Raw genomic sequence first — 16,096 nt, 5'->3', positions numbered from 1 at the left:
TAGAGAAAAAGCAAGCTGCACAAAGCATAGCTTTTCATCCAAAGAAGTCAAAGTAAGATGTAAATGACTGGAAGATCTGGGACCAAGTCCCCAATTTGGCTTGGATCCACCCTGCTGAAGAGGCCTGAAGCAACAACAGACAACCCACCAGCTCCATAGCTGCTAAGCTAACTGTGCTAACCGAGCTCTTTAACCTCTCTGTGGGCGAGTAAAGGGAACATTTCGCTGCAGGGATCTCCTAAGTATCACTTTGTCATTATAAATGGAGGGCATGTAATCTCCTTTGACCACAGAGGGGCTTTTCTGAGCCTGAATCACAGATGTACCCCAGGACTGCAGAAATCTATTAAAACTCACAGCGAGAGTGCAACAAGAAAGCCGCTTACAAGTTCAAACTTTGTCAAAGTATTCCTCAACTGTTGCTTATTTTCAAGCAAAAAGCCTAATCTTTAAAAGGTCAGAAGCTGGGAAGATGTGAATGATTCAGTCACATCAAACCACAATGACCTTTCAGCCTCGTTCAATCCTCTCTAACTAGAAACAGTCAAGGCTAGTCCTAACTGCAAGGATTCATCCCCACACTTAATCATGTTGTATCTATGAACTCTGCTGCAGACTTCGTTTTAGATTTTAGTCCAATTTCTGAGCTTAAACGGTGGTTTCTGCTGTGGAGGTTTGATGTTACTTTAATCTGACAGCAGAGGCTGTTTATCTGTTTATATAAATGGCAACTCTTTCCAGACAAACATCAGATGAAGTTTTACCGGGACAGACGCAGAAACTAAAAATGACACCTACGCTTCAATGTTTCCATTTAGGATACAAACTCCAACAGTTTTTCGATGAGTCATTTGTTAAACTATAGGATAAAAGAGCAAAAGTTTTTTGGGGGAGCATAGATAGCCAGATTTTTAGCGAATGCTGCTTTCCTTATTACAGATATAACAATCTTTGACAGTCACGCTTAGGCATTCAAAACACAAGTGGAGGATGTGTCAAAAATCTGTGCATATCTTTTGTTTCTGTCACAGAGACTGAGAGAGAAGAAGAGATTCTGGTTAATATTTTTTAAAGGAACTAAAGTTTTGAGAAGTCAAACAAAAACTCAAACATTATGGTTTAAGAATTTCTCTTTTTTAAATGTAGAAAACTCAGAAGCTGATCTGACTTGTAAAAGCCAGAAATTGAGCTTGTGCCTCACACCGGCCTGTTTGCAAGGCCAGCTGCTCATCTTTTAATGCAAATCTACGCATTACTGTTAATATCTTCTTTAAGTGCCGAACTGAAATTCACAACATTTATTATTATTTAGGTTCATGCACAAGTAATAACTTAGATCCTTCATTTAATGAGGATTCAGAGAACTATTAACAATACTTTCTGTCTTTGTATATGGTAAAATATAGATTTCATATATTGTTATTCTAAATGCTGAGTGATTTCTAACATCTACAATGTACAGCATGTTGGTTGTTGCATGTAAAGATTGTTGGATGGGTGGATTAATGTTGCTCTTTATTAGCCCGAATTAAGAAGTGTTAGACGAGCAGAGAGTAAAGTCATGTGTTTTTCCTTTTTGTTTACTTCTCATCAATTTTTCACGTTACTTTGAAAATGTTCATCTTTATGTACCTGCAATGTTATGTGTGTTTTAAAGATGCTATGAGGAGGATCTGTTTTAATTGCACTCCCTCGCCACCTTCTCGCCCAGAGTCTCTGCACACTGTCGTAAATTACTTTTAGTGAGGTGTGTGTTTGTTTTGGAATTAAATGAAGATCAGATGGAAACAAATTTCAACTTTTTACTAGATACAACACGCCAAAAGGTAAGGGACCTATCAGTACAGTTACAAAGCACAACGGTTTGAAACCTGACATCAAGCAGTGGCCGGCTATATGTAGCGCTATTGGCAGCTCTGTGCTCCGAGGTATCTGTAGGCTAACGTGACAACAAATAAACACTGTCAGTTTGTAAGTAGTTTCGTAGCTGTTCGTATTTAGTTCAGCTTGCAGCCCAGCTCTAAGACATATCTGTAATGTGTAACGTCAGTAAATCCTGGTTAGCTATGTCCTGCCAGTCATCTACCAATCAGAGCTAACGTAACCTCACTCTTCATTTTATTGATAGACTCTCAAGTTTGAACAGACCACTGCAGAATAACTGCTGACTGTGGGTTGGAGTCAACATTAGCACAAACAGCTTAGCTGCTGTGTTAGCCTTTAGCTCGGGCTGTATCACTCTCCTGTTTAGCTTCTGATCTTCTGTCTTTTTCTGTCTGACAGTTAGGCTCCTGTGTCCACCATCACTACAAAATTAATCACAGAAATCATTTTCAGCAGAGAAAAACACAGATCTCTGTGTTTTATCTCTTCTCACGACCAAACTTTGTTAGCCGGTGTTGTCATGGAGACCCTATATGTGTCGCAAGGCAATCTGGTCCTGAGAGGTTTTAGAAGTGAAATACAAGAAGAGAATCTTTAGAGCATCAAACTAAGGCTTTATTGAGACTTCAAGGAGAATGAGTTATAAAATATCACACCAGAATTAAGACCGGATCTGTGTTACGTACCCGGTTGTAAACATTTTCCATGTTGTTTAAAAACTGTAACTTTAACATATAAGGAAGGTGTTAATAGGAATTCCTTGGCTTTTCCAGTCAGCTTCAACTGGACACTCAAGGAACCATTCTTTTTTATGTGCACTTAGTTTATTTCTCCATACTCGTGGTTGCTGCTTAGTACCAAACATTATGAGCAATGACTGTGCAGTTGTTGTAGACATCTTTGTTTGATTGATGTAAGGATGTGATCTAGATTAAGCTAGTTTTACCCCACAAACTTTCCTCAGGACTCACTGAGGGCTGCAGAATCTTCCTCTAAGTTTGATTCTCATAACAACAGTTCAAGCTGCATCTAGTGCTTCTGCTTTCTTCTTCTTTTGTTACTGAAAGGCGGTTTGAACACAGCTTTCAGACTTTCAGCCACTATCTGACAGTGGTACCCCATTACAACACAGCACAAGTAAAACCAGTCAAGTGTTAGTATCATAGTGGTAACATGCTCTTCTTAATATTTAATTATTCAACAAATATTTAAATATACCAAAACTCACAACCCTACACTCAAAACAATGTTACCTCTCAACAATGTAGCTACCAGGACTTTAAACTATGAGATGTGAGATAAAAAATTCTCACTCATACCATAACATGAATAAAAAAGGTTCATGAATATGAAACACCCCCAAACTAATCCCCGCTAGCCTGACCCTGAATGACCTCTAGAAGTGCAAGTTAGTTGAACACCACAGCTCCCACTCCCCTCTAAAATCGGCCCACTTCTTTGTTGTTTGGTAGAAAACCTCTGATCCCCTCGTCCCTCTCATCCATTATGCAGAGGGAGGCTGCTCCTCAGAGAGATAATTCTGCAAATTCTGCAAATCCATAACAAAGCCTTCAGCAGACCCACACAGTGGCTGCTGCCTGTCAGACTGACAGTCTGTCTGTCCTCTTCTCTGCAACAGAGTACACGCAAAAGTTGGCACCATGTTTGTTTTAAGGTTTGAGCACACCAAACTAAACACACATAAGGATAAGTATGGTGCCGTGTTTTCATAAAATAATCCAACAATGCACTTCAAATATTCAGCAAATTACTAAGAAATAGTGCTTAAAAACATCTTATTATAAGTCGAGTGACAAATCTCTGTCATGTCACGTGAATCATAGTGAATCTAAACATGAAGAAGAAAGAAGTCAGAGCATAACAAAAATTAAATCTGAAGTAAAATCATACAAAGCTAATCCAAAGTCTAAAGCTTAAAGGCCTTCCTCGTACAGCTGTACAGGTGATCTGATCTCCACTTAAGCTCAATTTGAGCCGAGCCTTACAGAATTATATTTATTAATGCAGCTTAACCCAGCAGAGGTGAGCTGAAGCTCAAACAGGCTCCTCGCTCTGGCTCTGTCCGTCTTATTCTGTCTCTTTTATTTCACACGTCTCTCTTCCCTGTTCTGTCTTTGTATGTGCGTATGATGGGCGGTCAGAGCTGGTGCGGAGGGATGACACAGTGATGTATTGGCTCTCGCTCTCAAAATGACTAAATAACAAAAAACATTATCAGTTGCACCAAAAATGGGCCCTTTTGTGTTTTACATAAAAACAAAAAAACAGAGCAATGGTAAAGGAGGCACACTGACAGTTCAGTTGAATGGCAAAGTGAGACTTGAATGTCTGTGCTTCAATTCTGGGTTACGACATTTCTTTAAAGGTTGTTCTTTTGACATTTTGTCTGCACTTGATTGTGAAAACTACAGAGAAAGTGAAATGCAACAAAGAGAGGGGAAGTCATGCAAACTGCCATCGATAGTTGAGATGATATACTATGAAAAGACTCCTTCACTGTTTGTGAACAGTAACAGCTGTGTGTGTATTTTGGCATAGGAAGTACTGTGGAGCACAATAGTTTGTTGAGCTAACTGAGGAGGTTCACCACCGAAAACAGAATATTAACCTAAAACGCTCACTTTGACAGATGGTAAATGACTCCTAGGTCCGTGAAAAATAAATGAGTGGATGGAAGACATCAACAATTGGACAAACGTTCCAGCGTGTACACCAGAGATCATTTTAAACATGCAAGTCACTTGATGCTTAAACCCTCCCAAGCCAAAGACGAGCACAGACCACTGGGTATGAGATGAGTAGAGATGGGTACCAAATTACATACTTTTATTGGTACCGACCGAATTCTGTCAAAAGTACCAGGTACCGATTGATTAAACAAATTGATATTTTTTACCACATAAACACAAAAAAGTACAGAAAATTGGTACCACTGAGCCAGGTACCGGGCATCAGTACTGTATCATTTTAAATGTGAAAGGTAGCCATCCCCAAAGATAAGTCACAATAAATGAGACCGAAAGCTACATCTTAACAGAGATCTGCACCTAATGTATCATAATAACAACAGTTTAATATTTTTGTATTGCTAGACAGCACAGTTAATAATTTGATAATATACTGTAGTTTAAGTGTGAACATAAAATCTGTTTCCTTTAGTTGTATTTTAGATGTTACCTTTTTATTGACTCCTCGTTTTGAGTCTTAGCGTCATTTTGATCAACACCAATTTAATAACTCGCAGCCAGAGATATCACTGGTGTTGTAGTGCAAAGTGTGGCCTTTTTAACTGGTAAAGATCGGCCAACAATCACCACAGACTGTATAAACTATGAATGTAGTCTCTGTAACCTCATCTGTCTGTTCCTGATGCAGAGTAATAAAGCCAATTGTTGCCGGGGGCCATATTGGATATGACGTGGGCTTTGAGCTTCCTCTCTTACAGCTCTTCGGCACCTATCAGTCACATGAGCTGAGCTATGTATGTAAGTTTTAAACCGCAGTTAGAAGAAAATTCACCCCCTGTTCAGTGTGTGACAATTATAGACTGTATAAAACATGGACGTAGTCTCGCCGACGTCACCTGTCTGTTTCTGACACAGAGAATGAAGCACATTGGCTATAGCTGCCATATTGGTAGTGGCAAGGGCTTCGTCTACAGCCATAGGGCGCCTGTTGGTCACATGACCCTGAGCTGTGCCTCTTACTGGGCGAGCTTGCGATCTTAATATCCTCTGAAAGGCCACGTTGGAAAAAAATTCAGCCCCTTACAGTGAGTGCCAGTAGTAAAATGAGCGACCCAGACAGGAGAGTTTTTTGAACCAAGCTGTAAAAAGTTTAATTTCTGCTTTGAAAATGTTTTTTTTCGGCTTGGTGTGTATGTGACTTCCAGTACTTCTGGTGCCAGCCTCAAGTAGACACTCAAGAAACAGCAGATTTTAGCACTTCTGCATTGTCTTATATTCCCAGACCGGAGGTTGCCGCTTGGTGACGATAGAGAAATTAACATTTCAGACCCAAGACGTTTTTTGAACCATGCTTTTCAATGTTAAGTCAGTATTTTTGGCTCCGTGTGACTTCTGCATAGGCTTCATTTTCTAAACCAGACGGTGCCCCTTGACAATTACTTACAGGTTTTACTGAAGGTCACCAGTTAGCATGGTCACTCTTAACTTCAAAACACTGTTTGCTCTGATAAAGTCATGATCCTCTCAGGATTCAGCAAAACTTGAGTCTACTGTAAAGTTTTGTTTCTGAAAACCAACCACAGAACAACCAGACATATTCATGCTGCTTAAAGGTTCAATTTAAAGTTAACTTGTCTGAATTGAGCTAATCGCTGCTTCCGATGCCAAAATGCTTGAAGACAAAAAAAAACAAACACTGTATTCCACAGAAATGAGAAGTAAAGCGGTAAATGTCTTACTTATCACTTGAATAGAAAAGCAAGACACTGCTTAAACTTTTTTCATTTCAGATCAACAATGCAATGATGGAAGTGAAAAAGTTTGTAGCCGTTAAAACTGTAAACTAATCTCATCGAGACACATCTTTTTTCTTAGCTTCCACATTGACAGCCAAGACATAAAGGACATTTTTATGAATCATGGGGGATTAAAACTTTGTACCCCAACATTTTTGTCAACTGAGCTTTTGTTTTTTTCCTTTCTTTTGAGTAACATCTGTTTTGATTAACTGTCACTAAATTCACTTTTGGGCCTCAAACTCCAGGAGCCAAAGAGAAAACCCATGGATTAAACAGTTTCAACCCTTTTTTAAATCTTCAGATAAACTGTTTTTGTTTTTTGAGTTTCTGTTTTCTTATTCATAGATCATTTCTGTTTTTGTTTGGTCATAGTAACCGTTTACTTGCAGCTCAGCAATCACCAGAGAAAACTCTCGCCTACTCTCTGTGGCAGGTCAAACCTTTACTTTCTGCAGCCTGAGATTTTTTTTATTGGGAATGTTGACTCATCATCGAGTTAGAAATACCAAAAATGATAAGAGCTACAGTTTTCACCTGTGGGCTGTTCACCAAAAAACACTGTGTTTACATTTCCCTTCAAGTTACCTTTATTTACACAAGATCTTCAGATAATAACCCAAATTATATGCTTTACACGCTTTTTTTTAAATGGAGTCAGTGCCACAACATTTGGATAGCAGAGGTGATGCAGTGCCTCAAGTCAAGAACATATATCAGCGGAGACTGTAATTACTGGATACACACCAAACTCTGAGGGCTCAGTGCCTGCTTGGCGAGATTTCCACTCCATTTGTTTTTGGCACAAACAGCAGATGTGGCAAATATAAATGGAGTGGAAATGTTGCCTTACCGATACTGTGCCCATCATGTGTTGGTGTATGTCCAATAATCACAATTTAAGCAGATATTTATGTTTGACTTGAGGACAACAGCGTCAAACGGTCACGTTCAGATCTGACCGGACCGTTAGGCTAAACAAAGAGAGGGAAACAAAGGGTGGTCTGCAAAAAAAGAGAGACAGAGAGAAGAGAGACAAAGGAGAAAGAGAGGAAATTGCATGGAGATAAAAAAGAATTGATCCAGAAGATGTTGAATGCAGATATTGTCTGACAGCTCACGCAGGTCAGAGTTGGTTTTGTGCGACACGGCAGCCTGCTGGCCCTCGTTTCATCCCTCCTGTGTTAAAATGTATTTTATCTCTAACCTCTTAAGCTGGAATCACAAACAGCAAGGATCAGTGTCTGTTTGCTGTTTTGTACCTGCAGTGGAAGGTTATCCTGTATTTTCTCTTTCCTTTAGTCAGCAGTATGTTAAAGTATGCTGTGAATAGACTTCTAGAGTTTCTGTGGGTATAAAAGACCTTTTGGGTGAGGAACAATTGATTTGTTTTTGGTTCTGATCTGAATCTGAGATCTTTCAGCTTTTTTTTTTCTTTTGAGCAATGACTGAACGCGGTGAGACCTTGATTTGAGTCCAAAACCTTAAGGCATTTTGTAAGGGACAAAGAAATCAATTCAGCGTAAGAATTCTCCAGGCTATGAGAGGATCATTTCTTTCTTTGCACAATAACACCTCCTCATACAGGAGTTCACGCTGAGTTGAGGCACCATTAGCATTAGTTTACTCTGAAAGTCTGCCCCCCAACCTTTGACCCCGCCTTAATTCAGCTTCCTCTGTAAATGTGACAGACAGCTCGACCTTCGACCCAACACCAGGCTGTCTCCTCACAGCCTTTCATCAGTATGGACGGACTTTTGCAGGGCTGACTTTATTATTCTACTTTATGGATGCATGCCTGTTCTGCCGTTAGTGTGGGATGTGCAAGCTTGCAAGTGTGTGTGTGTGTGTGTAAGCATCACTTACCAATCTCACAGTTCTCCCCAGCGTATCCTTGTGGGCAGTAGCAGCTGTAGCCCGTTCCCTGAGGAAGGCACTTTCCTCCATGCAGACACGGGTTTGTCACGCAGGGCTCCACCTCCACTAAAAGAAACAGACAGATTTTAGCATACGGGCAATTTAAGGATTAAAAATGAGGGAGTAATACTGAGCAGAAGAACATTTTAGTAATTGTGCTGTACTTTGGGGAAGAAAACAGAAAGTTAATGAAATAAAAGCAGCTTAAAGGTAAAGTGCATAGGATTTTTGATAAAAAATGAAATGTTAACTTTTACAGGAATAATCTTGCTCAATCATCTCTTACGGTCCTCTACAGATGTGTGTCAGTGTCTGTGTCTGTTTCTGGGTGGAGGGTAAGTGTGGTTACATCAGCCAATCACAGCGCGCCCAGTGTGCAAGTTACTTTACGTGTTGATCAGCTAGTGGAGGAAGCTATCCTGGGAAGCTACAATAGTGGGCGTGGAGCATGGTGCAAGAAAAAACAACCAAAGTGAAACGAAATGCCAAACAGATGAAGCTTTTTACTAAACGAGGGTGAAGCTTGGCTCAACTTTCACTCAGGTCCAGGAACTTGGAGATAAAAAGCAACGTGAGCTGGCTTTGTGCTAACCAGATATGTGTAAATACTCATGATTAGCGTGTGCTAACATGCCATATAGAAACACAATGCTACAGGTGGTTGTTGGGCCTGTGAGTGTGCTCATGTAGTCACGGTCAGATTCAGTGGGTGTGCGTTGCTGCTGGCACTGAGCCAAGGGGGAGGAGCCTAGTTTGAGTGTTGAGTGATTTTATATAGTGCTCTTATACCGAAAAAGTAATGCTGGTCTGAGAACAGTGTCACATCTTGGAAAAGGTAAATAAATCAATTTCTTGTTGATTATGAATCAGGCTTGTATGGCTTCTTTTTTCTTACGCTACCTAATTTGGAGATTCTTGTGTGGTTTTCTTAAGTTGGAACATGAGCATGTGTGAGCCAGCACGGATGCTACAATATCTCCATAGATACTGACTGGCAGATGCCACCATTAGGCTTGTGAAATGTGTCAATACTGCTGCTGTTACGGAGAGGGGTTCTCTGAGATCTGATCCCAAGTCAGAGCACGGCCTGGACGATAACACTCTCTGGAGTATCCGTAGTTAGGGTCAGTGAAATAGATGCTAAAAGCAGTGGTTCAAATCAAATCCCAAGGTTAGGTATTTTAAATATTTTCCTTGAAAAATGCTCTGAGGGGAATACCTGATATGAAATTGCATGGAGCCAGGCCTACATGTGGTTGTATGTGTTGACGCTGCTCCTGTTTATACCAATGAATTCGTTCAATGACTGTAATCTCCGTCCCTTTAACACAGGCCTGAAAGCAGACGACCAAGGTTTGGCTTTGACCTGCAGCTTTATTTAGCTTTATTCAGCTTTATTTAAAGAGACCAACATACACTAGAAAAAAATAAAAAACAGAAAACAAGGAATTCACAGAATTCCCAAGGCTGCCATTTTACTTTGAGGTCATGCTTGAAGAGACGAGCTCTTGTTCTGTTGAAATGTTGTACCGCTGTGTTCAGGTTGAACACCGGAGATGTCTGACAACATTATCACTCAAGTTTGATTAGTAAATAAAAGCAAACAAAGGCAGCAACCAAAAAGACGATAAAGACGTGGAAATAAAGAATCTGAAATAGTCTGATTTGAACGTTTAGATAAAACCTGTTTGATATTCATTTTGCAAACATCAGATAAATGCTAATGCCTGCATGAAACCAATGCCTTTGATTACCATATATGTTAATGTAACTTAAAATATGGATACATTTTTTTACAAATTAAACTTTAAGTTACAGATCAATCCAGAAACAGTAGATTGATTAAAGTCAGAAACCATAAGTGTAAACTGTCAATGAACAAAAACAAAGCAGGACATCAGCAGAAAGCTCTTAAAGAGGAAAAATGTCACCATGTGAGCCAGTACTAATTAGCTTGAATCACTAGTGAACAAAGTTATGTTAACAAGCAGGTATTTGTACTTCAAATATACCTAATAAAGTATGCATAGATAAGGAGGTAAAGATACATCGCATGTTCATCAGGTTTTAATAAAACAGTTTTATTTAGACTGATTTTACTAACCTGTAAACCACCATTTGAGCTCATTTATTAAACTAAGAAGTTAAATTTGTCAATGGTGAGTTAATGTAATAGTTAAATGTTTAAGATGCATCATTTTAAAGCTGAGTTTGAACACATTTGAACACTTTAAAGGCTGCAGTGACACAAATACATAACAAACTCAGGAGAGAGGATGGATTTCTTACGCTTTAACACTTTGCTCACCATGTTCATCAAATGTTTCAGGAGCCTCTGTCAGAAAATTATCAGTCAAATCAAGAGTTGGACGGTTAGACAATCATCACTACCGCTTGGATGTAGAACAAAAAGAATAATCATCTTCTTCCTCAGAGAAAAAAAAATTGTGGCATCCTTTTTCTGTAATTGCTGCACAGCCAAAAACCAGCAGCTACAACACACGCATATCCATTTCACACTCGGTCTCTTTTCAAAGGGATCAGAAGCCATAGAGCCTCAACCCTCATCATCCACTCACAGCCACTGTTGTCATGGTAACCATATGGAAAGCAAGGCCTTGGCTCTCTCCGGCGCGCGAGCGTAGTGGGCATCGTGAGAACTTCAGACATTAGGACGTCCTCGACAGGAATGAGCAGACCTCCCGCTGAGCGTATTCACCCCTTAAATGTGTGCGTGTGTGTGGTCTTCTTCCACAACTGTGCATTTCCATATCAATTGACACACACCACCACGTGTTTCTCCCCTGAGCCGCTCATTAGAGCAACTTAAGGTCTTTGAAAACCACCGCTCGTTCATCCTGGCCGCTGAAGCCTTGGCTGTGGGAGTCTTTGTTCAGCCAGCTCTCCCTCTCCCTCCCTGACACTGAGTGCTGCCGAGGAGGGGGTGGTGTGTGAGGCTGGTGGAGGTGGGTGTGTGTGTATGTGTGTTTGTGTTTACACGGTATGATGAGCGAAAATCAATACCCAGACTATGATAAGCCTTGAGGCTGATCCTTTCCAATAACTAACCACCAGCAGACATCTCAAGCTCGTTCTCGTTACGTGATCATCATGGCGGCGGCTGTGTTGGGAAAATTAAATGTGTGTGCACAAAAAGATGCTGTTTATTATTCGCTGTGGCTCTTTTACTTATTTCTCCCTACTCTTCACAAAAGCTTGTCCAGATCCTATAATCTCTGCCTATAACACATGCATCCAAACACATAAACACAAACATATTCCACAAAGCATTAATTTTCCTGAATCTGATTTGTCCTTATTCTTTCTTCCGGAGATATGTCCAATAGAGACAGAGGTGTCAAGTAACTAAGTAAAAATACTTTGTTACCATACTTAAGTAAAATTTTAGGTATTTATACTTTACTTTAGTAATTATTTTTTAGCCAACTTTTTACTTATACTCCTTAGATTTTCAGGCAAATATCTGTACTTTCTACTCCGCACATTTTAGAAATAGCCCCACTACTCTTATTTTTGTCATTGTTCAAAAAGACACACACCAAAAAAAGTTTAAACCTATCTACATGATCCACCTCACCTGCACATGACACAAATCACTCCTCACTTCAGCAACGACATAACCGACGTATGTAGCATAGTATGAAGATGTCTGTGGCAGAGACTTATGAGGGGGATGAACTATATGAACTATAGGACCCAGTGGCACAGCCTAAGCTTTTGACCTTAATGGCATTTTTCCACATTTAAGTTACTTTTACTTTTATATTTTAAGTAGTTTTGAAGCCAGTACTCTTACACTTCTACTTAAGGAAAAAGCTCGAGTTGATACTTCAACTTCAACAAAAGTCATTTTAAAGGTCCCATAATATGCAAAATCACTTTATTAAGTCTTTTAGTGAAATGTGTGGGTCTTTGGCTTTCCTCCCAGCCCACAAAATGTGATATTAAATGTCAAAACCTGTACTTAGTAGTGCTTGTGAATGTAAAATCCTGACCTAAAATGAGCTGTTTGGATTTTGGGGATTTGCTGACTTCAGATATTTCTTTTTTGACCAATCAGGAGCAAGTCTGACCTGATTGGTCCACTGGAGCAGATACCACCGAACCCCTCCTCGCCCACTCCCTGCTGCTGCTCCAGCCGCCATTGCTGCCATCACTGCTCTGTTTTTGGCTGTAAACAACCCCATAGTTCCATCATACACAAGCTTCCCATCTCACAAGAAGACAAGACTAAGTGGCTAGAGTTCATTTATCAAGGAAATGTGCCAGCTACACTCAGTAAAACTGTGCATGTGTGTGCTAGTCACTTCACAGCCGACTGTTTTTCCAACTTTGGACAGTACAACAGAGGGCTAGTGAATAGACTGGTCCTGAATCCAGGCGCATTACCAACCATCGGCCAACAAACCTCAGACCCTGGAAATGTGAGTATTTTAAATGCTGTGTGCTGTGGAGCAGATGTAAGAGCTTTTCCTCAGTGTCCTCCCTGTCTCTGCGTTAGCTTCAGGATGCTAACTTTAGCTGTGGTTAGCCTGTTGTTTTAGCCTGTAATGTTACAGTAAACGAGCTTCGCTGTTTTCTAAACATTGTGCACTCAGAGCTTGTGGCGCCGCTCTCAGTGATGCAGAAGAGCGGGGCGGTATCAGTGGTGGCTCATTTACATATGAAGGCCACGCCCACTAAATCAGAGCGTTCTGAACAGAGGGGCTATGAGAGCCTGGAAACAATGATGCTGTGCTTGATTTATTGGCTTTTTGGACTAAAACATGTAACTACCATTTCATGAACACATCTATGATCCATGTTAAACTGCAGAAAAGGAGCATAATGTGGGACCTTTAAACCCTAGTATCTATACTTCTACTTGAGTAATGAGTGTGAATACTTTAGACACCTCTAAATATACATTCAATAACACAAACTCCTTGTTGGTATTGTGCCAGTTGTATTACCATATGACTGTTTTTTATCGTTACTCATGTTTATTTCAACGATTAAAGTAAAAAAGAGGGAAAAGCTGCAGAGCTGTTACTCACAAACTCCAGCACTAAATCAGCCTTTTAAAGAACACCCGCTCCTCAGATTTATGTAAAGTTTTGTGACCAAATTCTCATCTCAGGGTTTGACTTCTGCTGAAGTCAGGTGCTAAAACCAACCATGCATTTCATTAAATGCACATCAGTCCAGGCTGGAGTGAACTTCCACCCTCTTCATCAGTCAAGGTTATGGCTTCCTTTGACAAATATCAACTGTTATGACAACCAGATTTACTGCTGAAAGTGTGCGTGTGTGTGTGTGTGTGTAGATAAACCTGGTGTGATTCATTAAAGCGAGTGGTGCAGAAAAATCAATAGTGTGTAGAAGGAGCTGACAGAGTGGACAGTCCCTAGCTCTGCACAGCCCCCCGACTCCACCGACACAAACAACAACAGTAAGCTGGCAACAGCAAAATCCAGCTAATAAGTTTACAGACACAGAACAGTGAAGGGAAGATGCTTCGATGCCGACTCAAAGTATTAATCCTCACATCATTCACAGCTTTTGCCTGGTGTAATCACAGTGACAGACACGATGGAAATATGGTTTACTTTGGAAATATGATTCTAGGATAAGAACTGTGGACCTTGCAGACGTTACTGACATTTCTGTGCAGGCAGGCGAGCACGAAGAGAAAGGTGAAACAAAGAAAATGTCTCCAATCTCATTTTTAACAAAAGATGGAGTGATACAAGCCTGATGACAAAAAGATAGAGTATAGAAAGGAAGTTTGTCACATTATGTTTCTGCGCACTTGTAACAATGTGTTTCCTACTGAGGGTTCCTGAATGCAGCCTGAGGCCTCTCTTTTCCCCCTCCTCTCTTTCATTGATTAAGCTGACTGATGAAGTGCTCCGTGATCCAGTCAGGAGAGAAAATACTGACCACCGCCATGAAACCCAACCGCAAGGGACCGAGCTGCAGCAGAGAGTGTGTTTATGTTAAAAAAAAGCGAGAAAAAGAGCCAGAGAGGTGTGGGCTGAAAGTCATTATTCTGCTCCAATCTCCTGGGACTGCATCTATCCACTTGTTCTGTTTGTGTGGTAAAGAAATCACTGCGTTTGTGTGTTCTTTACGGCCTTCAGCCCGCATGACTCCAGGGCCCCAGTCAATCAATCAGCCCTCATACTGTACACAAGCAGCCCAAATGGTTGCCCTCGGCTCCTTGTCGATACAGTTTACAGCTGTTTTCCAGCCGCAGACTCCTCAAACACCCTGAGCAGGCAGCTGAGCCGAGACCGCTGCAGACATAAGCTGCTTTCAAAGGGAGCAAAAATAAATCACCATAGAAATGCGTGATAGTATGATGCCCGTGGGGCTTTCAAATGCCTGGTGATAGGATGTTTCCTGAGCGCACTCTCATTATCAAGTGGAAAAATAAGAAGTGAAGCAGGTGGCCGGCCAGGATTTTCAACGAGATATACTGTGCAGCAGACTTAATCAACAGATTATATGTGATGGCAGGAATTTGGCTTCTGGTGGGAATAAAAAGGTATGTAGTCAGGGAATACACACTGGATTTCTTGAGTATATATGCCTGAGGCGAAGGCAAGGGACCAAATGAAAAGTCACTCTCAAAGGGTAGTTATTCTTGTCGAGGCGTGTTTCTGTTAGGTTTGATAACGGTCCACTCACTGAAGTCATTCCTGAGACAAGCAGGAACATTATCGTAACTGAACGTAGCAGAGCCAGAATCACATCCAGCCAGACAATCAGATAAGCTACAAACAACGTTAAACAAGCTGAATGTAATTTATTATGTACTTCAAAATTCATTTCTCTTTTCGAAGTGTTAGCATGTCAGCAAGATGATTATTAATCAGTCAAAGATGCCACGGGGAGGACTGGTTTTAATTGCACTCCCTCGCCACCTTACAGACTTAACTGTCGTAAATTACTTATAGTGAGGCGTGTGTTTGTTTTGGGATTAAAAGGTGATCGGATCAAAACAAATTTTCTTTGTTCAAGACAACTTTTTATTTGATACAATGGGCTGAGGTAAGGCATTTATCAGTAAAGTTGCGTAGCACTACGGTTTCAAACGTGACATCAAGCAAACATAGCCGTATATATGTTAGCGACATCGTCAGCCTGGTGCTCTGACGTATCTGTAAGCTAACGTGACAACAAGTAAACACTGTCAGTTTGTAAGTAGTTTAGTAGCTGTTTATATTCAGCACAGCTGGCAGCCCCATGCTCTGACATGTCTGTAATGTGTAACGTTAGTAAATCCTGGTTAGTTATGTCCTGCCAGTCATCTACCAATCAGAGCTAAGGTAACCTCACTCTTCATTTTATTGATAGACTCTCAAGTTTGAACAGACCACTGCAGAATAACTGCTGACTGTGGGTTGGAATTAACATTATCACAAACAGTTTAGCCCCTGTGTTATAGAGTGATACAGCCTGAGCTAAAGACTAATTAGCCTTTAGCTCGTGCTGTATCACTCTCCTGTTTATCTTTCTTCTGCTCTTCTGTCCTTTTTCTGTCTGACAGTTAGGCACCTGTGTCCACCATCACTACAAAATTAATCACAGAAATCATTTTCAGCAGGGAAAAACACAGATCTCTGTGTTTTATCTCTTGTCTCTACACAACTTCATCAGTGGGCGTGGTGTTGTCATAAGGACCTAGACATGCCATAAATGAATCCAGTCCTGGTCGACCCAAACTGGAAGCTAAGAAGTAGCAATTTGAAATAACCTGTAACCAGTAATATTGGGGCTGATAAT

The 16,096-nt window shown here is 40.6% G+C and overlaps 1 protein-coding gene across 1 annotated transcript in view; it reads right to left on the bottom strand.

Annotated features, from left to right (window-relative positions):
- The window catches only part of LOC141804176 (neurocan core protein-like), a 68,424-nt gene that overhangs the window by 10,791 nt on the left and 41,537 nt on the right, over positions 1-16,096 (bottom strand). Inside the window, exon 13 of the mRNA XM_074688497.1 lies at positions 8,255-8,371. Within this exon, the coding sequence (XP_074544598.1) occupies positions 8,255-8,371 (117 nt within the window). The remainder of the gene's footprint in view (positions 1-8,254; positions 8,372-16,096) is intronic.

This window comes from Halichoeres trimaculatus, unplaced genomic scaffold (assembly GCF_033239565.1).
Source record: "Halichoeres trimaculatus isolate MK-OKI-2021-1 unplaced genomic scaffold, fHalTri1.1 fHalTri1_scaffold_15, whole genome shotgun sequence".
Classification (NCBI taxonomy): Eukaryota; Metazoa; Chordata; class Actinopteri; order Labriformes; family Labridae; genus Halichoeres; species Halichoeres trimaculatus.
Note: the sequence above shows the minus strand (reverse complement) of the source record. Positions and strands in the feature narration are given on the sequence as shown.